The sequence below is a fragment of the Salvelinus fontinalis genome, chromosome 6 (assembly GCF_029448725.1).
Source record: "Salvelinus fontinalis isolate EN_2023a chromosome 6, ASM2944872v1, whole genome shotgun sequence".
In the NCBI taxonomy this organism is placed as follows: Eukaryota; Metazoa; Chordata; class Actinopteri; order Salmoniformes; family Salmonidae; genus Salvelinus; species Salvelinus fontinalis.
The window spans coordinates 22961980-22985170 of record NC_074670.1 but is presented as its reverse complement, the minus strand read 5'-3'; the positions used below and the strand labels follow the sequence as shown (position 1 = coordinate 22985170).

Sequence of the window (23191 nt, the reverse complement as noted above, 5' to 3'; positions counted from 1 at the left end):
TGTCATTCCAATCCTGGCTGATATGCAGATTTTTTTTATTTGATTGATAAAATATGTAAAAACTGTGCCTAAACAAATTAAATTAACAAATTATTAAATACATTCCCATGACTTTTCCAGGCCTGGGTAACACCATTTTGAAAATCCATGCCCATATAAACCCTGTAATAAAGTTACGATGGTTGCTTAACCCACTGAAAGAGGTCAATCAGATTTGACAAATTAGCAGGTAACACATTAAACCAGGTGGAACCAGCCTGATCGCAGCAGCTAGGTAAAATTAACATAATCTAAAAAGTTATTCCTGCCTGATTCAGCGGCGATGAAGTCTACATTTCTGACAGAAACTACAGACAGTTAGGTTGCTTCTCACTCTAGCCATATTGTCAAAGGTAGACTGGTATGATACAGGCTGCTTCTCACTCTAGCCATATTGTCAAAGGTAGGATGGTATGATACAGGCTGCTTCTCACTCTAGCCATATTGTCAAAGGTAGACTGGTATGATACAGGCTGCTTCTCACTCTAGCCATATTGTCAAAGGTAGACTGGTATGATACAGGCTGCGTCCCAAATGGCATCCTATATAGACGGCCCCCTCCACAAAAGTATTTCCTTCAGTCCCACAGACATCTCCCCCCGAGGCTTGGACCATGCAGGGTGGCCATGATGATGGCATCACTTCTCAGAGCCAACGTTAGATAAACAACACCTTCACTAAAAGAACACACAGTTGAGCATGTCTCAGATTCTGCCAATGATGGCAAAACAACAAACCAACCATGGCTGGCACTTCAGAAACTTATTCTGTGTCTTTACAATAAGGAACTGTTAGTTTCTTTAAATGTCCGGATATAAAAGCTTGAGAAACAACTTGTGAGAAACAAGTTTGTCCCTCGTCTCGTCTGGAATCTTGCAGGGATACTGTTATCTAAATGCCCTCTAGTACATGGATACAGCTGTCTGAAAGTAAAGCCCTTAAACAGTTCTCTGGACACTTAGGGCCCTCTTGAATCAAATCTGATAATGTGCTTGCTGGGATAAAACAAAACATAACACAGAAAGATGTAGAACATTGAGAGCCCTTAAATCTCCTGCATCCAATAAATAAATACATTTTAAAATGGTGTTTATTCGTTCACAATTCACATTCATTATTACACAAAGGGCAATAAACATCAAACCATAAAAAACATATTTGAATAGAAAATGAGACATTTAAAACAGGGAGCCCTATGTCCCCATGGAGTCCATTGTAAACCATAGGCAGGTATCGGCCCAATTATAAATGGACCCCTAGAACCTTCAGCTAATGCACTTGTGCAGATCTGTGAGAATTTGATTTGTATATGCAATATGGTGAAACCTCCATCTAGCCTATCAAACAGCAAGGTGGCGTTATTACCATATTGATTGCACCGGTCAAATCCTCTGCACAATTGCATACTGGCTTAGGGGTCCATTTTGAATTGGGCCATCCTGTGATCCTTACATCACTCCCCACCGTTGGCAGCCATCTTGTTGGTCTCCTCCTTTCCTGTCAATGTCCTCTTGCTGATGCCGCTGAAGTACTTCTCCCTGAAGGCGTTGTGGCCTTGGTATGGGCTAAAGTGAGGGTCTGACAGGTGGGCCAGCGCATCTGTCTCCTACAGAGAGAGAAAATACAATTCAGCCCCATATACCAACGACAGAAAGTTCTTGGTACAATTATACCTCTTAAAATTGCGAGAAAAGTGTGAGGGTTTGCCTTCACAAAGTGGAACCAATTCACCTACAACCTCGGTTAAGTAAACAAATTTAGCGCCATAAAAATGCCTTTGAACACAGGCGAAGGAAGAAAGAAACCAGATGATATCAGACCTCTGCCAGGTACCCCATTAAACTAACCAAACAACCACAGGATAAAATGTTCACCTTGTATTCCTCTCCTTGCCATCACAAGCTCAGTGTAACAATAATAAATGTTAGCAGAGTGTTACGTTCCTCATATTTTCCTGGTTGGAGCTTTATCCAGGTTGTTAGGCAGTGTTTGGAAGGCCAGCAGGCAAGAAAGTGTTGGGGCGGACGGACAGTTGGATGGAGCGGGAGGGATGAGGAGTAACGAGGTGCCGGGGATCCAGAGTGCTAGAAGAGCTGACTCCACAGCTGGCCTGCCATTCGTCAACGCCACCTCTCTCTGTTGGCCCTGGTTACCACTGCCAGGCAACCTGTCCTGGACCTAGAGATGGTTACCCTCAGTCGCCACCACATCCAAGAGCATAAAGAGCAATCCCAGATATGAAGCGCCTAACACTTCCTAAGGTGCCATAGAGCAGGGCTATTCAATAACCAGAGGGTCAAAGTTTTCCAGGTATTTTTCTACCTGGTAGTCCTTGATAGGCCTATAGTTCACACACCTGTCCCAAATCTGAACATTTCCCAACACGACCATACACCAAACCATTCAACAGAATAGGAAAGCACAGCAACTAACTTCAAAGTGCTCCGTGGTAGGAGTTAAAAACACAACCATCACTTCTGAATGGAAGAAGTTCAATTCACACAAACTCTCTCACACACACCCAACGCTGCTATCCCATGTCATAGAGACATTGAACCACTGGACACTTCCCAATTCCCACTATAGTATTTAAATACTCTATTACCGTCATAGCTCATTCTAACAATTATACTGTACTTTGTATTATGTTACTCTATTTATACACACACAACATATTTATTTAAATACTGGATTATTGACAGCTCACTAATATATTTACTGCTGTACATATCATTCTTAGCACATATTGTGTAAATTGTTCCGGTGTATACGTACAGTGGCTTCGGAAAGTATTCAGAGCCCTTGAATTTTTCCACATTGTTACGTTACAGACTTATTCTAAAATATATATATATATATATTTAAATGTCCTCTGCAATCTACAAACAATACCCCATAATGGCAAAGCAAAAAACGTTTTTAAAAATGTTTGCAAATGTACAGAAATACCTTATACACATAAGTGTTCAGACCCTTTGCTATGAGACTCGAAATTAAGCTCAGGTGCATCCGGTTTCCATTGATCGTCCTTGATGTTTCTACAACTTGATAAGAGTCCACCTGTAGTAGATTCAATTTATTGGACATGATTTGGAAAGGCACACATCTATATAAGGTCCCACAGTTGACAGTGCACGTCAGAGCAAAAACCAAGCCATAAGGTTGAAGGAATTGTCCGTAACAGGATTGTGTCGAGGCACAGATCTGGGGAAGGGTACCAAAACATTTCTGCAGCATTGAAAGTCCCCAAAGAACACAGTGGCCTCCATCATTCTTAAATGGAAGAAGTTTGGAACCACCAAGACTCTTCCTAGAGCTGGCTGCACGGCCAAACTGAGCAATCAAGTGAGAAGGGCCTTGGTCAGGGAGGTGACCAAGAACCCAATGGTCACTCTGACCAAGAACCCAATGGTCACTCTGACAGAGCTCTGAAGTTCCTCTGTGGAGATGGGGGAATATTCCAGGACATCCATCTCTGCAGCACTCCACCAATCAGGCATTTATGGTAGTGGCCAGATGGAAGACACTTCTCAGTAAAAGGCACATGACAGCCCGCTTGGAGTTTGCCAAAAGCCACCTAAAGGACTCTCAGAACATGAGAAACAAGGTTCTCTGGTCTGATGAAACCAAGATTTAAACTCTTTGGCCTGAATGCCAAGCATCACATCTGGAGGAAACCTGGCACCATCTCTACAGTGAAGCATGGTGGTGGTGGCAGCATCATGCTGTGGGGATGTTTTTCAGCAGCAGGGACTGGGAGACTAGTCAGGATCGAGACACAGATGAACAGAGCAAAGTACAGACAGATCCTTGCTGAAAACCTGCTCAGGACCTCAGATTGGAGCGAAAGTTCACCTTCCAACAGGACAACAACCCTACGCACACAGCCAAGATAATGCAGGAGTGGCTTCTGGAGAAGTCTCTGAATGTCCTTGAGTGTCCCAGCCAGAGTCCGGACATAAACCTGATCGAACATCTCTGGAGGGACCTGAAAATAGCTTGGATAGCAACGCTCCCCATCCAACCTGACAGAGCTTGAGAGGATCTGGAGAGAAGAATGGGACAAAAGGGTCTGAATACTTATCTAAAATGTAATATTTCAGTTTCATTATTTTTTTATAAATTACCAAAAATCTGAGGATAGAAAACAAAGGAATAACAATACAAACTGAAAGACTAAAAAGCACACTAAGGAAAAGCAGAGCTAAAAATGTGTGTTTTAACATCCCTTTTAAATAGGTCCAGTTTCAGCCCCCCTCAGGTTCTCTGGCAGGCTATTCCAGGGGCTGGGGGCATAGTCTTGGTACTAAGCTTTGGGACAGTTAAAAAGGCCAGCGCCAGAGGACCCGAGGGACACATAACTAAAAAGCATGTCTGACATGAATTTGGGTGCACAATCATTAATTGAATTAAGAACCAATAGAAGAATCTTAGCATTTATTTAAAAACTCACAGGCAGTCAGCGCAGAGACTTTAAAACAGGTGTAATGTGCGCTCTTCATCTGGTCTTGGGCAGTACCCGTGCTGCAGCATTCTGCATGTTTTGCAGTTGACCAATGGCTTTCTTGGGTAGACCCGACAGAATAGCATTACAGTAGTCAAGCCAGCTTGTAATAAAAGCATGGATGAGTCTCTGTATCAGCCTGATCAGCATGTAGCTACATTTTAATTATTTGTGTACTTTGACATTGTACTGCATTGTTAGGAGCTGGTAACATAACCATTTCGCTGCACCCGCTATAACATCTGCTAAACTGTGTACGTGACCAATAAACATTGATTTGATCTCAATATGAATGTAGCCTACATTCTCCAGCTTTCTAGCTATTGCAAATCCTTATCTCTGATTGGATAAATAGTCATTTCAGTTTGAGACTGAATTTTGGCCCAAGATCACAACATATGGAGGACAGGGAAAGTTCACGGCCCAGTCAGGAAAGCCCGTCTTGATTCGATTCTTACCACTACAGCCTCTAAAGCAGCAGCCTTTGAAGACTGGGTTGAGCAGCATTGCTGGATACAGCCTGCCAGGAGGAGACTATGGAAATGTGATAAACAGTGGGGTCCCAAATTGACACCCTTGATAAAAAAAACAATGACTGTATAAAATAAATAGTTCAAATAACTCTACAAACTTGGATGCATTTGCAGTTACTTTAGGTTGTTTCAGATTATTTTGTGCACACTATAAAGTAATAGTAAATAATGTATTGTGTAATTTTAGAGGCTCAGTATTTGAATAATTTATTTTACAGTCATTATTGCTCATCTTTATCAAGGGTGTCAATAATTTGACGCCACTGCATACAGTGCCTTCAGAAAGTACTCACACCCCTTGACTTATTCCACATTTTGTTGTGTTACAGCCTGATTTGTCTGACCCATCATACGCACAATACCCCATAATAACAATGTTTTTTTTAGAAAATGTAGCAAATGTATTGAAAATGAAATACAGAAATATCTAATTTGCATAAGTATTCACACCCCTGAGTCAATGGCATGTTCTGCCATGTTCTCCCATATTAGCCAAGGAACTCTGTAGTTTGGTCAGAGTGGTCATCGGGTTCTTCGTCACCTGCCTGACCAAGGTCCTTCTTGCCCGGTTGACGGCCAGCTCTAGGTAGAGTCTGGATAGTTCCATATTTATTCAATTTCCCAATGATGGAGACCACTGTGCTCTTGGAAACTTTCAACGCTCTAGAAATAGTTGTATACTTCCCCAGGTATATAGATCTACAGACAGTTCCTTGGACTTTATGGTATAGTTTCTGCTCTGGCATGCACCCTCAACTGTTACCTTATATAAAACAGGTGTTTCTTTCTAAATCATGTCCAAACAATTGAATTGGCCACAGGTGGACTCCAATCAAGTTATAGTGACATCAAGGATGATCAAACAAAATTGGATGCACCTGAGCTCAATTTGTAGTGTCTTAGCAAAGGGGTGGACACACCTACTCATTCAAGGGTTTTTCTTTATTTGTTCTATTTTCTACATTGTAGAATAATAATAGTAAGTAAAAAAGTGTGAAATAAATCAAAATATATTTTATATTTGAGATTCTTCAAAGTAGCCACCCTTTGCCTTGACAGTTTTGCACAAGTTTGGCATTCTCTCAACCAGCTTCACCTGGAATGCTTTTCCAATAATCTTGAAGGAGTTCCCACATATGCTGAGGACTTGTTGGCTGCTTTTCCTTCACTTTGCAGTCCAACTCATCCCAAACCATATCAATGGGTTGAGGTCAGGTGATTGTGGAGGCCAGGTCATCTGATGCAGCTCTCCATCACTCTCTTTATTGGTCAAATAGCCCTTACACAGCCTGGAGGTGTGTTGGGTCATTGTCCTGTTGAAAAACAAATGATAGTGGTACTAAGCCCAAACCAAATGAGATGGCGTATCGCTGCAGAATGCTGTGGTAGCCATGCTGGTTAAGTGTGCCTTGAATTCTAAATAAATCACTGACAGTGTCACCAGCAAAGCACACCCAAACCATCACACTTCCATGCTTCACGGTGGGAACCACACTTGCGGAGATCATCCGTTCACCTACTCAGCATCTCACAAAGACACAGTGTTTGGAACCAAAGATTTCTCATTTGGACTCATCAGGCCAAGACAGATTTCCACCGGTCTAATGTCCATCGCTCATGTTTCTTGGCCCAAGCAAGTATCTTCTTCTTGTTAGTGTACTTCAGTAGTGGTTTCTTTGCAGCAATTCAACCATGAAGGCCTGATTCACGCAGTCTCTGAACAGTTGATGTTTAGATGTGTCTGTTACTTGAACCCAGTGAAGCATTTATTTGGGCTGCCATTTCTGAGGCTGGTAACTAATGAACTTATCCTCTGCAGCAGAGGTAATTCTGGGTCTTCCTTTTCTGTGGCGGTCCTCACCAGTTTCATCATAGCGCTTGATGGTTTTTGCGACTGCACTAGAAGAAACTTTAAAAGTTCTTCAAATGTTCCGGGTTGACTGACCTTCATGTCTTAAAGTAATGATGTACTGTCGTTTCTCTTTGCTTATTTTAGCTGTTCTTGCGATAATATGGACTTGGTATGTAACCAAATAGGGCTGTCTTCTGTATACCACCCCTACCTTGTCACAACACAACTGAATGGCTCAAACACATTAAGAAGGAAAGAAATTCCACAAATTTACTTTTAACCAGGCACACCTGTTAATTGAAATGCAATCCAGATGACTACCTCATGAAGCTGGTTGAGAGAATGCCAAGAGTGTGCAAAGTTGTCATCAAGGCAAAAGGTGGCTCCTTTGAAGAATCTCAAATATAAAATACATTTTGATTTATTTAACACTTTTCCGGTTACTACATGACTCCATATGTGTTATTTCATAGTGTTGATGTCTTCATTATTATTCTACAATGTAGAAAATAGTAAAAATAAAGAAAAACCCTAGAATGAGTAGCTGTGTCCAAACTTTTGACTGGTACTGTATGTAAATTAGATATTTCTGTAGACGATTGAGAGAAAACAAAATCGATTTAATCCATTTTAAATTCAGGCTGTAACAGAAGAAAATGTGGAATAAGTCGAGGGGTATGAATACTTTGAAGGAACTGTTTATCTATATATAGTAGCATGCTATGAGATATATGTTCCCGGTTTGGGGCACTGGGAGTCAGAGACAGATGCCTGTGTGTGTGTGCCTGTGTGTGTGTGCCTGTGTGTGTGTGTGTGTGTGTGTGTGTGTGTGTGTGTGTGTGTGTGTGTGTGTGTGTGTGTGTGTGTGTGTGTGTGTGTGTGTGCGGTGATTCACACAGGGCTTGCATTTATGGGAACAATTGTGTTTTGAAGTGAAGAGGTTGTCAAATCCAAAGATGGATTATTTTCCATAAAATGTGTGATTAAGTCATTTAAGTGCTGTATATAAAAAAAGCCAATCATAGCCAGATGCTGAGGTTTATGGCAGACCTCGAGGGAAGCACCATCGACATCTCCTTTAACTGTGTTGTATTGCGCGTGTGTATGTTTAAAGAACACACCGACAACACTCATAGTACACATATGTGCATGCTTGTACATACAAACACGGCACAAACATATTCAGTGGCACGCACGGATACTTTACTTTGTAGATACATGCATGTAATTCATAGTAAGCACACCACAGCAACATGAAAACCTACAATTATATAGTGTTGCAATCATATTCACAAAGGGATCCATCTACCTTTTCGAAATGAGTGACATTCCAGTCAAACACATACACACGCTCGTAACTGCAGTCACACACAGGGTAGACAAGTACAAAAGCATATATACACACACACCAGACAAACGGACGGACACATACAGATGGAAGGACAGACAGACACCCACCTCTGGTTCCTTGATCTTCTCCATGGTGATGAGACGTCTGGAGGTGTGGCTGGAAAGGGTCTGTTCACAGTTACTGACCAGTCTGAGACAGGCATTCAGGGGCACCATCTCTTCACAGTACCTACAAACACACACACACACACACTACTGGTGAATCATTATGGTTGAGGACATTCTCAAACAGCTGGTCCTGTACTGTAAAGCATGAACCAATACGTCTAAAGGGTTGATGGGTCCAAATCCAAATTACACTACATCCAGGCCAGGTCAGCTCTCTCTCCGTTAAACTCAACCCAGATCAGCGCTCTCCTCACTCCCACTATCCCGCTCCCAACTCTAGGCCAGTTCTCTCTCAGCTCCAGGCCTTTACTGACCATGTCATGATCTGACTGAAGTGGACAAAAGCCATGGTGAAAAAGGTGAACTAGATTAGATTTAAGATATCGGGAAAACGTATTCTTATAAGGAGCGCTCTTTGTGTGTGTGTGTGTGTGTGTGTGTGTGTGTGTGTGTGTGTGTGTGTGTGTGTGTGTGTGTGTGTGTGTTCGCGCGCATGTCGGCCAAGCACCACAACTAAAGCTGTCCAGGGCAAGGTACGGTGTTTATTAGGATCCCCATTAGCTAGGGTCAAAGCTGTAGCTACTCTTCATGGGGTCCATGAAACATGATATTAATAGACCATTACAGCTGAAGGACAGAACTACATAAAATGGCATAATACATAACATCAAATCGACAGGTACAGAACTACATCAATTAAAAATAAGAATACACACTTTCATATTCTTTTGCCTTAGCAATCTATGCAACATATTCAAATGGCTCCACTACAGTCATCCATTTTGATACACTTGCCTACTTCTACAACTGCAGCTCCTCATCCTAACCTCTCAGAACCAGTTATTCTGTAAACACTAGCGAGAATCGCACAAAATTAGGAACTACCCGTGTCCTTGGTTCTCCCGTTTGACGTCAATACTATTCATAACAATAATAATATGATTAATAGATGCTACTGAATGCAAGTGCCTGTAGATTACAGGCCTCTAGTGTGTGTGTGTTTGTCAGCACCGTGACCAAAGCGAGGCGTTCATTCACCCTGCCAATCACATCTTATTACTGGGTAGCTGGACCTTCCACATGGGCAGTTTCATTTAAAGATGGGTGGGGCCTTTCAATAGAGCTTTTTCCATCTTCTCAGACAAATACAGAGTTGAAACCTCTGTGCAGATGTTCCATAGGCAGGCAGATTGGGGGTCAGGTTAGAGGCCATTTAAGCCCTATAGGCTGAGGTGCAGTAGACTAGCCCACCTACCTTTTATTGCATGGTATACTGTAGGCCAGATAGACATTGTCAAGGCATATTAATTCATTCAATTGTTGTCAAGATGGGGAGAGGCCTGTCTTTGATAAGGAGAAACTCAGCATTCTTAACACCACAACTGACCAAACGAGTCCTACAGGCTCTAGTTTTACCTTAATTACTGCCTGGTAATGTGTTTAGGTGCTAAAAAGAAAGACAGAATAAAGCTACAGCTGCCCAGCAATGTTCCATTGTCAACAAAACGCATGTTGACCTTTCCTGGCTCAAACTAAAATGAGTCCTTAGGACATTCCGGCAAGGTCTGGAGGTCGTGTCAATGTCTCCTGGAGATCCCTAGGACACCCCGTTTGCTGGGGAGATTGGGAAAAAAACTAAAAGTGTCGCAGACAAACTGTCTATTCAGTCAACTAACATACAGCTCTGACAGACATTCATATTCCACAAGGCATGCAAATAAAAGGTCTCTTCATAGTCCCTAAAGCCAAAAGGAATTCAAGGCAACACAGTAATATACTGTATGTAGCCATGATAGCATGGAACTCCCTGACATCTCAAATCACTCAAGCAAGCAGCAAAAGTAGTTTTTAAAAAAACAAATAAAACAGCACATCACAGCCCAATGCCTCTGACCTAAATTGCTTGTAGCATCTCCTTCCAGAGCACATCTGGTGTTTTGGTGAAAGATAAGACGTGCCCTTGACATCAGGGTATCAGGGCCTGCTCAGGGAAAGCAACTGGAAGCAAAGCCTCAGTAGAGTAAGGACGTCCTGCTCCATATGATAGTCTGGTCAGCTTACTGAGGTTAGTCAGTAGAGTTATGTTTTATTGAAGTGAATTCTTATTTTGTGTGTGACGAGTGGATGCTGCTGGGTGTGAGTGGTGCGGGAATGAAAATGCAAAACAAGTTTATGAGAACCAGAGGAAACTCCATATCAAGGGGATTTTATTCATTTTATAAATAAGTACTAAGGCCATGCACTATACCTTAGTTAACCCTTTATGGGTGGTAGACTGTATGACATTACACTATACCTTAGTTAACCCTTTATGGGCGGTAGACTAACAAAATACCTTAGTTAACCCTTTATGGGCGGTAGAGTAACACAATACACTATATCTTAGTTAACACTATGCGTGGTAGACTGTAAGGCATTACAATTTACCTTAGTTAACCCTTTATGGGTGGTAGAACGTAACACAGTAAATGTTTGGTTTAGTTCATTTCTATGCACTAGACAGGAGGACGTAAGTGAAGGACGTAGGTGGAGGACGTAAGTGAAGGACGTAAGTGAAGCCCATCTTATCCCAATGATGACTGTTCAATTTATAGGATGGAGTGGAGTGACGAATCTCTAAAAAGTCCACAACGCCTCGCTTTGGTCAGTGCTGACACACACACACACACACACACACACACACACACACACACACACACACACACACACACACACACACACACACACACACACACACACACACACACACACACACACACACACACACACACACGAGAGTCCTGTATTCTATAGGCACATCTATTAATCACATTATTTTTATTATGAATAGTATTGACATCAAACGGCAGAACCAAGGACATGGGTGGTTCCTAATGTTGTGAGATTCTCGCTAGTGTTTACAGAATAGCTGCTTCTGAGAGATTAGGATGAGGAGCTGTAATTCTAACAGTAAGCAACGAACTAAATGTACGACTGCAGTGTAGCCATGATTATGAGTACAGGTAGATCACGAGAGAGTGTTTGTTTGCATATTTAGCACTTTCTCCTACCAGCACCACACTGACGCTGGGCCAGATTTTCACCCTACTGTTTGTCTCCTGGGTTGCTATGGCCACTGTAGAATACAGGCCTCTAATGTGTTGTGGTGTGTGTGTGCTTCGGTGAGCACCGCGACCAAAGCGGGTGTTAATTCTACCTGCCAATCCCCTCTTATTACTGGGTAGCAGGACCTTCCACATTGGCCGTTTCATTTAAAGATGGGTGGGGCTGGGCCTTTCATTTTCAATACAGCTTTTTCCATCCACAGACAAATATAGAGTTGAAACCTCTGTGCAGATGCTAAGTAAGAAGCACAGGAGGCTGCTGAGGGGAGAACGGATCATAATAATGCCCAGAACAGAGCAAATGGAATGGCATCAAATACATCAAATCTCAATGTATTTGTCACATGTGCCAAATTTATTTATTTATTTTTATTTAACCTTTATTTAACCAGGTAGGCAAATTGAGAACACGTTCTCATTTACAATTGCGACCTGGCCAAGATAAAGCAAAGCAGTTCGACACATACAACAACACATAGTTACACATGGAGTAAAAACAAACATATAGTCAATAATACAGTGAAAAAAAAAAAAAATAGAAAAAAAAATAAGTCTATATACAATGTGAGCAAGTGAGGTGAGATAAGGGAGGTGAAGGCAAACAGATATATGTATAAATAAATAAAAATATAAAAAGGCCATGGAGGCGAAGTGAGTACAACACAGCAAGTAAAATAAAAACTAAAAAAAACACTGGAATGGTTGGTTTGCATTGGAAGAAAGTGCAAAGTAGAGACAGAAATAATGGGGTGCAAAGGAGCAAAATAAATTAATAAATAAATACAGTAGGTAAAGAGGTAGTTGTTTGGGCTAAATTGTAGATGGGTTATGTACAGGTGCAGTAATCTATGAGCTGCTCTGACAGCTGGTGCTTAAAGCTAGTGAGGGAGATAGGTGTTTCCAGTTTCAGAGATTTTTGTAGTTCGTTCCAGTCATTGGCAGCAGAGAACTGGAAGGAGAGGCGTCCAAAGGAAGAATTGGTTTTGGGGGTGACTAGAGAGATATACCTGCTGGAGCGCGTGCTACGGGTAGGTGCTGCTATGGTGACCAGCGAGCTGAGATAAGGGGGGACTTTACCTAGCAGGGTCTTGTAGATGACCTGGAACCAATGGGTTTGGCGACGAGTATGAAGCGAGGGCCAGCCAACGAGAGTGTACAGGTCGCAGTGGTGGGTAGTATATGGGGCTTTGGTGACAAAACGGATGGCACTGTGATAGACTGCATCCAATTTATTGAGTAGGGTTTTGGAGGCTATTTTGTAAATGACATCACCGAAGTCGAGGATTGGTAGGATGGTCAGTTTTACAAGGGTATGTTTGGCAGCATGAGTAAAGGATGCTTTGTTGCGGAATAGGAAGCCAATTCTAGATTTGACTTTGGATTGGAGATGTTTGATGTGGGTCTGGAAGGAGAGTTTACAGTCTAACCAGACACCTAGGTATTTGTAGTTGTCCACATATTCTAAGTCAGAGCCGTCCAAAGTAGTGATGTTGGACAGGCGGGCAGGAGCAGGCAGCGATCGGTTGAAGAGCATGCATTTGGTTTTACTTGTATTTAAGAGCAGTTGGAGGCCACGGAAGGAGAGTTGTATGGCATTGAAGCTCGCCTGGAGGGTTGTTAACACAGTGTCAAAAGAAGGGCCAGAAGTATACAGAATAGTGTCGTCTGCGTAGAGGTGGATCAGAGAATCACCAGCAGCAAGAGCGACATCATTGATGTAAACAGAGAAGAGAGTCGGTCCAAGAATTGAACCCTGTGGCACCCCCATAGAGACTGCCAGAGGCCCGGACAACAGACCCTCCGATTTGACACACTGAACTCGATCAGAGAAGTAGTTGGTGAACCAGGCGAGGCAATCATTAGAGAAACCAAGGCTGTCGAGTCTGCCAATGAGGATGTGGTGATTGACAGAGTCAAAAGCCTTGGCCAGGTCAATGAATACGGCTGCACAGTATTGTTTCCTATCGATGGCGGTTACGATATCGTTTATGACCTTGAGCGTGGCTGAGGTGCACCCATGACCAGCTCTGAAACCAGATTGCATAGCGGAGAAGGTGTGGTGTGATTCGAAATGGTCGGTAATCTGTTTGTTGACTTGGCTTTCGAAGACCTTAGAAAGGCAGGGTAGGATAGATATAGGTCTGTAGCAGTTAGGGTCAAGGGTGTCCCCCCCTTTGAAGAGGGGGATAACCGCAGCTGCTTTCCAATCTTTGGGGATCTCAGACGACACGAAAGAGAGGTTGAAGAGGCTAGTAATAGGGGTGGCAACAATTTCAGCAGATAGTTTTAGAAAGAAAGGGTCCAGATTATCTAGCCCGGCTGATTTGTAAGGGTCCAGATTTTGCAGCTCATTAAGAACATCAGCTGACTGTATTTGGGAGAAAGAGAAATGGGGAAGGCTTGGGCGAGTAGCAGAGGGGAGGGCAGTGCTGTTGTCCCGGGTAGGGGTAGCCAGGTGGAAAGCATGGCCAGCCGTAGAAAAATGCTTATTGAAATTCTCAATTATAGTGGATTTGTCGGTGGTGACAGTGTTTCCTATCTTCAGGGCGGTTGGAAGCTGGGAGGAGGTGTTCTTATTCTCCATGGACTTTACGGTGTCCCAGAACTTTTTTGAATTTGTGTTGCAGGAAGCAAATTTCTGCTTGAAAAAGCTAGCCTTGGCTGTTCTAACTGCCTGTGTATATTGGTTTCTGGCTTCCCTGAAAAGTTGCATATCACGGGGGCTGTTCGATGCTAATGCAGAACGCCATAGGATGTTTTTCTGTTGGTTAAGGGCAGTCAGGTCAGGAGAGAACCAAGGGCTATATCTGTTCCTGGTTCTAAATTTCTTGAATGGGGCATGCTTATTCAAGATGGTGAGGAAGGCATTTTTAAAAAATGACCAGGCATCCTCTACTGACGGGATGAGATCAATATCCTTCCAGGATACCCCGGCCAGGTCAATTAGGAAGGCCTGCTCGCTGAAGTGTTTCAGGGAGCGTTTGACAGTGATGAGTGGAGGTCGTTTGACCGCTGACCCATTACGGATGCAGGCAATGAGGCAGTGATCGCTGAGATCTTGGTTAAAAACAGCAGAGGTGTATTTGGAGGGCAAGTTTGTTAGGATGATATCTCTGACGGTACCCGTGTTTACGGAATTGGGGTGGTACCTGGTAGGTTCATTAATAATTTGTGTGAGATTGAGGGCATCAAGCTTAGATTGTAGGGTGGCTGGGGTGTTGAGCATGTTCAAATTTAGGTCGCCTAGCAGCACGAGCTCTGAAGATAGATGGGGGGCAATCAGTTCACATATAGTGTCCAGAGCACAGCTGGGGGCAGAGGGTGGTCTATAGCAGGCGGCAACGGTGAGAGACTTGTTTTTAGAGAGTTGGATTTTTAAAAGTAGAAGTTCAAATAGTTTGGGAACAGACCTGGATAGTATAACAGAACTCTGCAGGCAGTCTTTGCAGTAGATTGCAACACCGCCCCCTTTGGCCGTTCTATCTTGTCTGAAAATATTGTAATTGGGGATAAAAATGTCTGAATTTTTGGTGGTCTTTCTAAGCCAGGATTCAGACACGGCTAAAACATCCGGGTTGGTAGAGTGTGCTAAAGCAGTGAACAAAACAAACTTAGGGAGGAGGCTCCTAATGTTAACATGCATGAAGCCAAGGCTATTACGGTTACAGAAGTCATCAAAAGAGAGCGCCTGGGGAATAGGAGTGGAGCCAGGTACTGCAGGGCCTGGATTCACCTCTACATCACCAGAGGAACAGAGGAGAAGTAGGATAATGGTACGGCTAAAAGCTATGAGAATTGGTCGCCTAGAGCTACCAGAGCAGAGAGTAAAAGGAAGTTTCTGGGGGCGATAAAATAGTTTAAAGGAATAATGTACAGACAAAGGTATGGTAGGATGTGAATACAGTGGAGGTAAACCTAGGTATTGAGTGATGATGAGAGAGATCTTGTCTCTAGAAACATCATTGAAACCAGGTGATGTCATCGCATATGTGGGTGGTGGAACTGCAGGGTTGGATATGGTATAGAGAGCAGGGCTAGAATCTCTACAGTGAAATAAGCCAATAAACACTAACCAGAACAGCAATGGACAAGGCATATTTACATTAAGGAGAGGCAAGCTTAATCGAGTGATAAATAAGGGTCCAGTGAGTAGAGGTTGGTTGGGGTCGTGGCGATCCAGACAGCTGGCCGGGTATATGGCTATCGGTAGCAGCATAGGATGGAGGTCTGTTTGTAGATACCTCGTGCGTTTCCGTCGGTAGGTTCCGTGTAGTGGGGTTTTGTTCAGATAGCAGCCGATAAGACAGCTAACGATTAGCGGGCCTCAGATGAGCGTTCAGGTAACGCCGGGACGGAGGTGCCGGTTGGATAAATCCCTCGGGCAGATAACGTCGGCAGTCAGTCGTGAAGGCCCGGTGGGGTTCCGTATCTGCAGCAGCAACAAAGAAACGGGTCCGGATGGTGATGGAACTCCTCAGCTGGCTAGCTCCAGCATGATTTGAGTTAGCTCCGGGGTCGACGTAAGCCAATAGTCACACGGTATGCAGCTAGCTAGCTGCGAAATCAAGGTGCAAGTGTCCAGAGGCTGCGGTTGGAATCCGGGGAAACTGAGAGAAAAAAAGTCCCGGAATGCTCCGGTCCGAGTCGCGTTGCACAAAAGTGCCGGTAGATTATCGAGCTAGAGGAATAGCTGATGACCGCAAAACGTGGGCAGCTGAAACACCAACGCTAGCCAGCAAACCGGCTAATTTCGGGGCAGCTACAGATTAGCTTCTGGCTAGCTATCGGAGTAGCTTCTGGATTAGCTTTCAGGCTAGCTTCTGATTTAGCCCCTGGCTATCTTCCACGATGGATTTCAGATTGAGGTAAATAGTACTTATTGTAATTGGTGAAGCGGGTTGCAGGAAAGCTTTTGCAGGGAAGCTTTTGTAGTTGAGTTCTTGGATAATAAAATAAATAAAAGATATGTGAAGAAAAGGTGTAAATATATATATATATACAGGACACGACACGACAACACGGAAAAATACGTCTGAACTGCTAAGCCCACTTGGTAAAATACAAGAGGTCCTTACAGTGAAATGCTTACTTACAAACCCATATCCAACAATGCAGTTAAAAAATATATATACCCCCCCAAAAATAAGAAATAAAATTAGCAAATAATTAAAGAGCAGCAGTAAACTAACAATAGCGATGCTATACACAGGGGGCACCAGCACAGAGTCAATATAAAGTTTATAAACCATGTGTTTGATACGATTCAAATAATTACGCTCCAGCCATTACCACATGCCACCAACCTCATGTGATATGCAGACTGGGTGTCAAGTTAGAGACCATTTAAGCCCAATAGCCTTTATTTCCTGATCAGGGCTCTAAGGAGCATGTGTGTGCCTAGGTTGAAAAATGTAGGAGCACACAAAGAAATTTAGGAGCAGAATGAAATATATTTGATGTAACAAGCCGTTTTCTTTGTAGAAATAGTGCAAGGGTGACGGGCATGAATCTGCACTCCGTGTATTCCACTCAGGGGCTGCCACACAGTGAAGTAATCCTTGCAACGATTATCTTTACATTTCTTGGTGCTCTGGTGCTCCAAATAAAAAAATGTCAGGTCACACAGCAAAATATTTAGGCGCATATGCGATTAAAATGGTCGCACTGTAGAGCCCTGATGGTATACTGTAGGTCAGATAGACACCGGCATTAAGCACAAGGATCTGTCTCTCGGTAAGGCAGCAGCAGGAGTGTTGTAGACAAAAGGAAGTCGATAACCTCTTAAACCAACCATGGGGGTTCAAACCCCATCAGCTTCCTGTTAGCTTTGCACTCTGCTTCATTAGCGTCGTCTGGCTTATGACTTTAACCCATAGAGAATGATAGAAACCTCTAGTGACCAAATGGTCATCTTAGCATTGGCAGCGCCATTGAGGGCTTCAACCACGCAACGGCCATTTTAAAGTAGTCAACTCGGTGGGGATTCCTATGGGTTGTAGCCTCAACGACGCTGCCCATGCTGTCACAGACGCTATAATAGCACAGATATAAAGATGAGTCCTCTATCTATCTCTATGCTTTAGCCTCTGAGATAATGGGTCTGGTTCCTGCCAAGGCGCTGCAGCAGAGAGGAAATGGCAACAGACCACACCGCAGCTGGAAAAGTCTTGAACTAGTTCAAACTTAAACACAGCATCACAGGGGGGGGAGAGAGAGAGAGAGAGAGAGCACGCAAGAGAAAGACTAATGAGCTTGAGAAGCCACAGAGTTAATTGAAACACTGAAAGGCAGCTGAGGCACAGGGCAAGGCGGTGCTCATCATGACGACGGCAGAAATGTTTTAATTGGCCGGCTTGGGGGACCTCATTGCCCAGGCCTGTGACCAGTGTTAGGGGACCTCGTATTGGCCTGCGTCTGGTCCGACCCCAGCCCAAAACAACAGTAACACAGCAAATAGTTTTATTCCTACAGCAGCTGCACTGCAACCCCTCTTTGTGACTCCAGTGTTTACAAACAAGCATGTTGCTACACAGTCCTGTCCCCTTAGAACAGGGTGACTAAATGGTCCATGTCAAAGGTCCACTGCAGTAACAGTCATTGGTGAATGGTGACATCTAGTGGTGTAGTATATCGCGCTCTCTCAGGACAGACTTAGGACCACCTAAATCTAACCAGCTAAGACATCTACTATTAACGTTTCAACAGTGTTACTAACCAACTTTGTGCAGTAACATTTTCTCTCAACCGAATTCCTACCTCTACCAAAAACCCACATGCCTTGTCTCAGTAGCATCACCTAAGTCTCTTCTTCATAACCTCTCTGGTTACACAGTTGCAGACTTTCCCTTTTCTCCCCATATATTTTCTTTCTCTAAGACCCCCCTTCTTCTTTGCTCGGTAAATGTGGAGATGAGTGGAAGGGTCAGAGTTCAGGCCCAACACAGAGGTATTTTTGTTCTGACCCAGACCGGACATTCTGGAGGTCATGACTCCTGACTGATACTGTGAGGACCTCCAGCCCAACCCGGCCTGGGTGCACACAGCCTTTCTCTCTCCTTCCCGTCACCATAGCAAGGTGACAGAAACCCAATAACCCAGCCTCCCAATCCCCAGTGTGAAGCCCACAGATCAGGACCTGAAGACAGGCTGTGTTTGGTCGGTGTCAGCATGTCTGGCCTCATGGGATTATTTTGGCACTCTGCCCTGAATGAGACAGGGTCAGGAACTGCTAGGTAGTTACACACCCGGAGTGAGGAGCAGAGCAAAGCAGAGCACAGGCACACAGTTAGTCAGACAGAGGCACACAGTTGCACAGACTCTCTCTCTCTCTCAACCACCAGTGTTAAAGGCTGTAGCCCTCTCTCCTTTCCCTGTCTCAGCCAGTCAGTGTGGGGAACTCCACTGTGTGTGTCTCAGCCAGTCAGTGTGGGGAACTCCACTGTGTGTGTCTCAGACAGTCAGGGGGAACTGCTGGAGGTGAGCGGGAGGTGTGATAGAAACATCACAGGGCTGTGGTGCGTGGTCTGGTCTCATCTTCCTGATGCTCCGACCCTGCCCTGTAATCAGTAGCCAGAAGTCCCAGGGTCCTGTATCCTGTCTGTGGTCCACACAGTAAACCAGCTGTATGGAACAATACACCCAATATACCTCAGGACACCTGCACACTGACCAGAACACCACTAACCCCAGGCCTAAAGACTTTATGGGACAGAGAATGAGATGTACTGATGGGAATAAACCCCTGGTCCTGACAGAGAATATGATGCTTATGAGGGGAAAAGGTGCAGAGAGAAAAGCCCTCATCTAAACTAGAATGCTTTGTTAAGCAGATCTAGTACAGTAGCAACACTTCATCAGTGTGTAGGCTAAATCACCAATGTGACTGTTGCCCTCTAGTGGTCTAACAGGGTAAAGGGGAAAAGATAACAGCATGTCTCAGCAGGAAAAACAGCTGACTGGTGAGGTTGACCCTGTGTGCAATAAGGTCTTATCAAATGCTGTTTGTATCTATTCGACATCACAACAGTTGATGACAGTGCTATTTGGTTTACACATAGAAGAGGGAGACTGTGTAGACAATACATCTGTGAGCTCAAACCCATGTAAACCCCATGATGATACAGTAGATTCAACAGCACCAGATGTGAATATTTGACCAATTCAGACTATAGAGCTTTAACAGGAAGTGCTGTATCCAGGGACCACAGATGGATATTAACCATGTACCTACATGTAGATAACTCTGGTGCAATACTGGTGTTGTTGTGAATGGTCCCTGACAAATAAACAAACACAACAATACTCACTCTGGCCTGTAGATTGGTAGCCAGTAGACTAGCCGCCCCCCGATGACCAGGTGGAGAGCTGAGAAGTTTAACAGGTCAGTGAAGATGTCACTCAGGTGGTAGGCCATGGAAACGGGGACATGGCTGTCTCCAACGCTGGATGAAAGATAAACGCATCTTCACTGTTTACACACTGATTTAACATCATCTGAGAGGACTTTATATCTCTCTAGTGCATCTATTGCTTGCTTGCAAGTTTTACAGGCTGTCTTTTTCAAAACTGAGCAAATATCCAAAGCACTATAAACAACACTGAGACTCAAGAGGAAGATGAAGACGTACTAGTCTTCAGATGGCTTCACACTGTTTACACTGTCCTTCTGAGAGCCTGTTCTCCTGGTTGACTCCCGAATCCCATAGGGGGCTGAGAATTAAACAAACACACACAAAAATGAAAGATAAGAGATTTGAACAAATCACAAAGAATGTGGACTTCAACAGAATAAGACGTTTTACTCGTGCATGGCTGTACAGGAGACATTATAGGATGGAGGACCCTACATGGGAAGAGAACACACAGAGCTCTAGGATAAGAACGTACGGTCAGTGATGATGGTATCAAAGAGCACTCCGTCCCTCCAGATAGGCTTGGAGGCGTCAGACACAAGGACGTCCACATACAGCTTCTCTGAGCCGTACTGACGCAGGTTGGCTCTGATGTTCTCATCTGGACCCCTCCACTTCTGGTTCTTACGACTCGCTTTTCCTGAAAAACAAACCAAAATACTATTATATAGCAATGCACTTGCTTGTAATTAGGGCCGGGATGAAGCAGTATCGCGATAATCGTTAGTATTGTGGCAAGGAAACAAAACACGAAGCGGATTTATCTTCTTTAGGAAAACAGCTCGAATGTTGAAAACATTATGTTGTCATCGAGATTCACATTTATTTATTTATTTTCCAAGCTATAGAACACAATATTTTACACACAGCAGGTGTAAAAGGACCAGTAGAGTTTGATCTATTTCTTATTTATTTTTTTGCCATGGTAAAAATAGAGATACTGGTATCCCCCCGGTCCTAGTTGTAATCATATCACGTATCAAGTGTTAGGCCTATAGGACAATGCAATTGGATTTGAGCGTGAAAATGAGCACAGAAAAAAATGACTATTTAAAAAGATGATAGAAAGAGCATAAACAACATAATGTTCATCATATAAATGGATTAACTCACTTGCCAAAGCACAAGATATTTAGCTCTGGGTTCCAAAATAAGAGAAAGTAAACAAGGCCATTTCTTGGACATTACCTATCCCATGGATGGTGTTGTAATCAATATCCGTTCCACAGACATATGCACCAAAATGAGAGCATGCAACCAGGAGGCTACCTGAGAGAGAAAGAGAGAAAAAAAATATCCAATAAGCACAGACTAGCCTTGGGTTCAGCTAAGATGCAGTGTATTTCTGCAAGTGTCAGTTCAAAGACCAAAAGTAACTTATCTCTTACCAGTCCCAACGAAGGGGTCGTAGACCAGGTCGTGAGCTTTGACCCTGGCATGGTTGGCCATGATAAAAGACAACCCAGCGTCCATACTGGTGTTACCTATGAAGTGCCTGTTCTTCACACTGTGAGAGCGAATCAACTCACGCTGGCCATCTGCAATCTAAGGAACATACAGTTGATAAGACAAGATCAAATATAGGCTTACCTTTATCATTAAATTAAACAGTGCTTCTCAACCTGGTACCTGGCTTATACACGGGGGACTTGGGAAGACTCATAAGGACATAGGCCTCATGATAAGTTTCACAAGAGGGAATACTTCAGGCAGATCAAAATATGATTGGCAACCAAAGAAGGTTAACAACCCCTGTGGTAAATAACATTCCTGAGTTATAGTAATTACTAATCTGTATAATGACACAGAAATGAAGGAGCACACAGCACACTGACTCACCCATCTCCCAAAGTAGATGTAGAGGGGCTCGTCTGGGATGTTGTTAGGGTCAGTTCCATAGTCCTCCAACAGACAGAAGATGTGTTTAGGGTTCCTTAGATTGACCCTTCCCTCAAAGGAGAGATATTCCATTGCCTTGGGGAGGAAGACCACAGGGTAACTTGTCCAGGTGTCATGGTGCATACTGCTTATCAGTGCCTGCCTTTAACACAATAGGGCAGTAAAAAAAGGTAGAGTAAGTTGACTTTTCTGGGCTCAATCTTAAATAGAAATTACTGGGAGCAAGTCAAGTGTATCATACTCACATCGATCTTCTTAATTCTATCTTCGAAATCTAGAGTCTTGTTGAAAGTGTAGACATTGATTTTGTATGTTGAGTCTTTCTGTAGGAAGGGTGACTGTTGGGAGCAGTAAAGTTACACACATTAGATACTCCACATGATTAGTTTGCCCTCCATTTAGATGTAATATAATTTCTCACAAACCATGTTCTCTGCTGGATATTTCAAGAGTGAGTTCCTGAGTTCACTGTGCGTTCTGCCATGACCCCACAGCTCAAATGCAGACCTAGGTGGTAAACAAATAACCACAAAAAGGTCCTTACAATTTACTGTGACATTCAAGTTGAGAATCATCTCAGAAGAGATGGGCTGATGAGCAATGCTGCAGTACCACTCTAGCTCTTTTCATTGCAACTCCATTGTTGATCTGTCTCACTTACTTTGCACAAACAGTTCTGGCCATGATGCTGTTGACATCTTCCTCTGACAAGCCATTCAGGCGCCAGAATGGAGACTGGGGAGAAGAATTACAGATGATTTTAAGATTTGAGTAGCCTATACATGGACACCTGATAATGGCCAACTCCTCTCTTCATTGGTAAAGCTATCAGGCTAATAATACATTTGGACACTAACGTATTTTACCTTTTCTTTGAAGTTTTCACCTGGATCAAACGGTTTGCCCCTGAGGGACAGCAGCGACCTAATCTCCTGTAATGTTACGATGGACAATAAATAAAATCAGAACATTTCTGAAGAATTCAAACATGACAGCTTGTAGATAGTAACGTTACTAGCTTAGCAAGCTAATGTATGGGAGAAATTCCGTAATGACACACCAACATCTTTAGAGATGGAGCGAAATAACACAACATTTACAGTTTGACAGAGAGGTACGACATTTATATGCATACAGGTAGCCTGAAGTCAACATTGTCTTGGGCCAGATGTATCAAATATTGTAGGCATATTCTGCTACAGTGGATCGCCATGTTCGAGTTCCCACGCAAAATACATCCGGCTTAAAAATGCGTCCCGTGGATAGTGGTTCCTGTCTGTTTCAAAATAAATACCACTTTACCAGCAATGATTGTGCATTAAATGCATGTA

The 23191-nt window shown here is 43.4% G+C and overlaps 1 protein-coding gene across 3 annotated transcripts; it reads right to left on the bottom strand.

Annotated features, from left to right (window-relative positions):
* LOC129857360 (tRNA (guanine(10)-N2)-methyltransferase homolog) lies at window positions 1–23126 on the bottom strand. 3 transcript variants are annotated; one of them, XM_055925516.1, is made up of 13 exons: window positions 22996–23126; window positions 22727–22792; window positions 22522–22595; window positions 22286–22367; window positions 22106–22198; window positions 21801–21998; window positions 21350–21506; window positions 21150–21230; window positions 20437–20601; window positions 20178–20259; window positions 19857–19991; window positions 8387–8507; window positions 1–1645 (listed from the first exon to the last, which is right to left on the bottom strand). In XM_055925516.1, exons 1-13 carry the CDS (start codon window positions 23071–23073, stop codon window positions 1493–1495), a joined length of 1485 nt encoding a protein of 494 aa, XP_055781491.1. In that variant the 5' UTR covers window positions 23074–23126; the 3' UTR covers window positions 1–1492. The 3 variants fall into 3 exon arrangements, with proteins under 3 accessions (XP_055781491.1, XP_055781492.1, XP_055781493.1); XM_055925517.1 differs by having other exon boundaries at window positions 21801–21935; window positions 22996–23121; XM_055925518.1 differs by lacking the exons at window positions 22286–22367; window positions 22522–22595; window positions 22727–22792; window positions 22996–23126 and having other exon boundaries at window positions 21801–22002; window positions 22106–22194.
* Window positions 23127–23191: the final 65 nt, after the last annotated feature.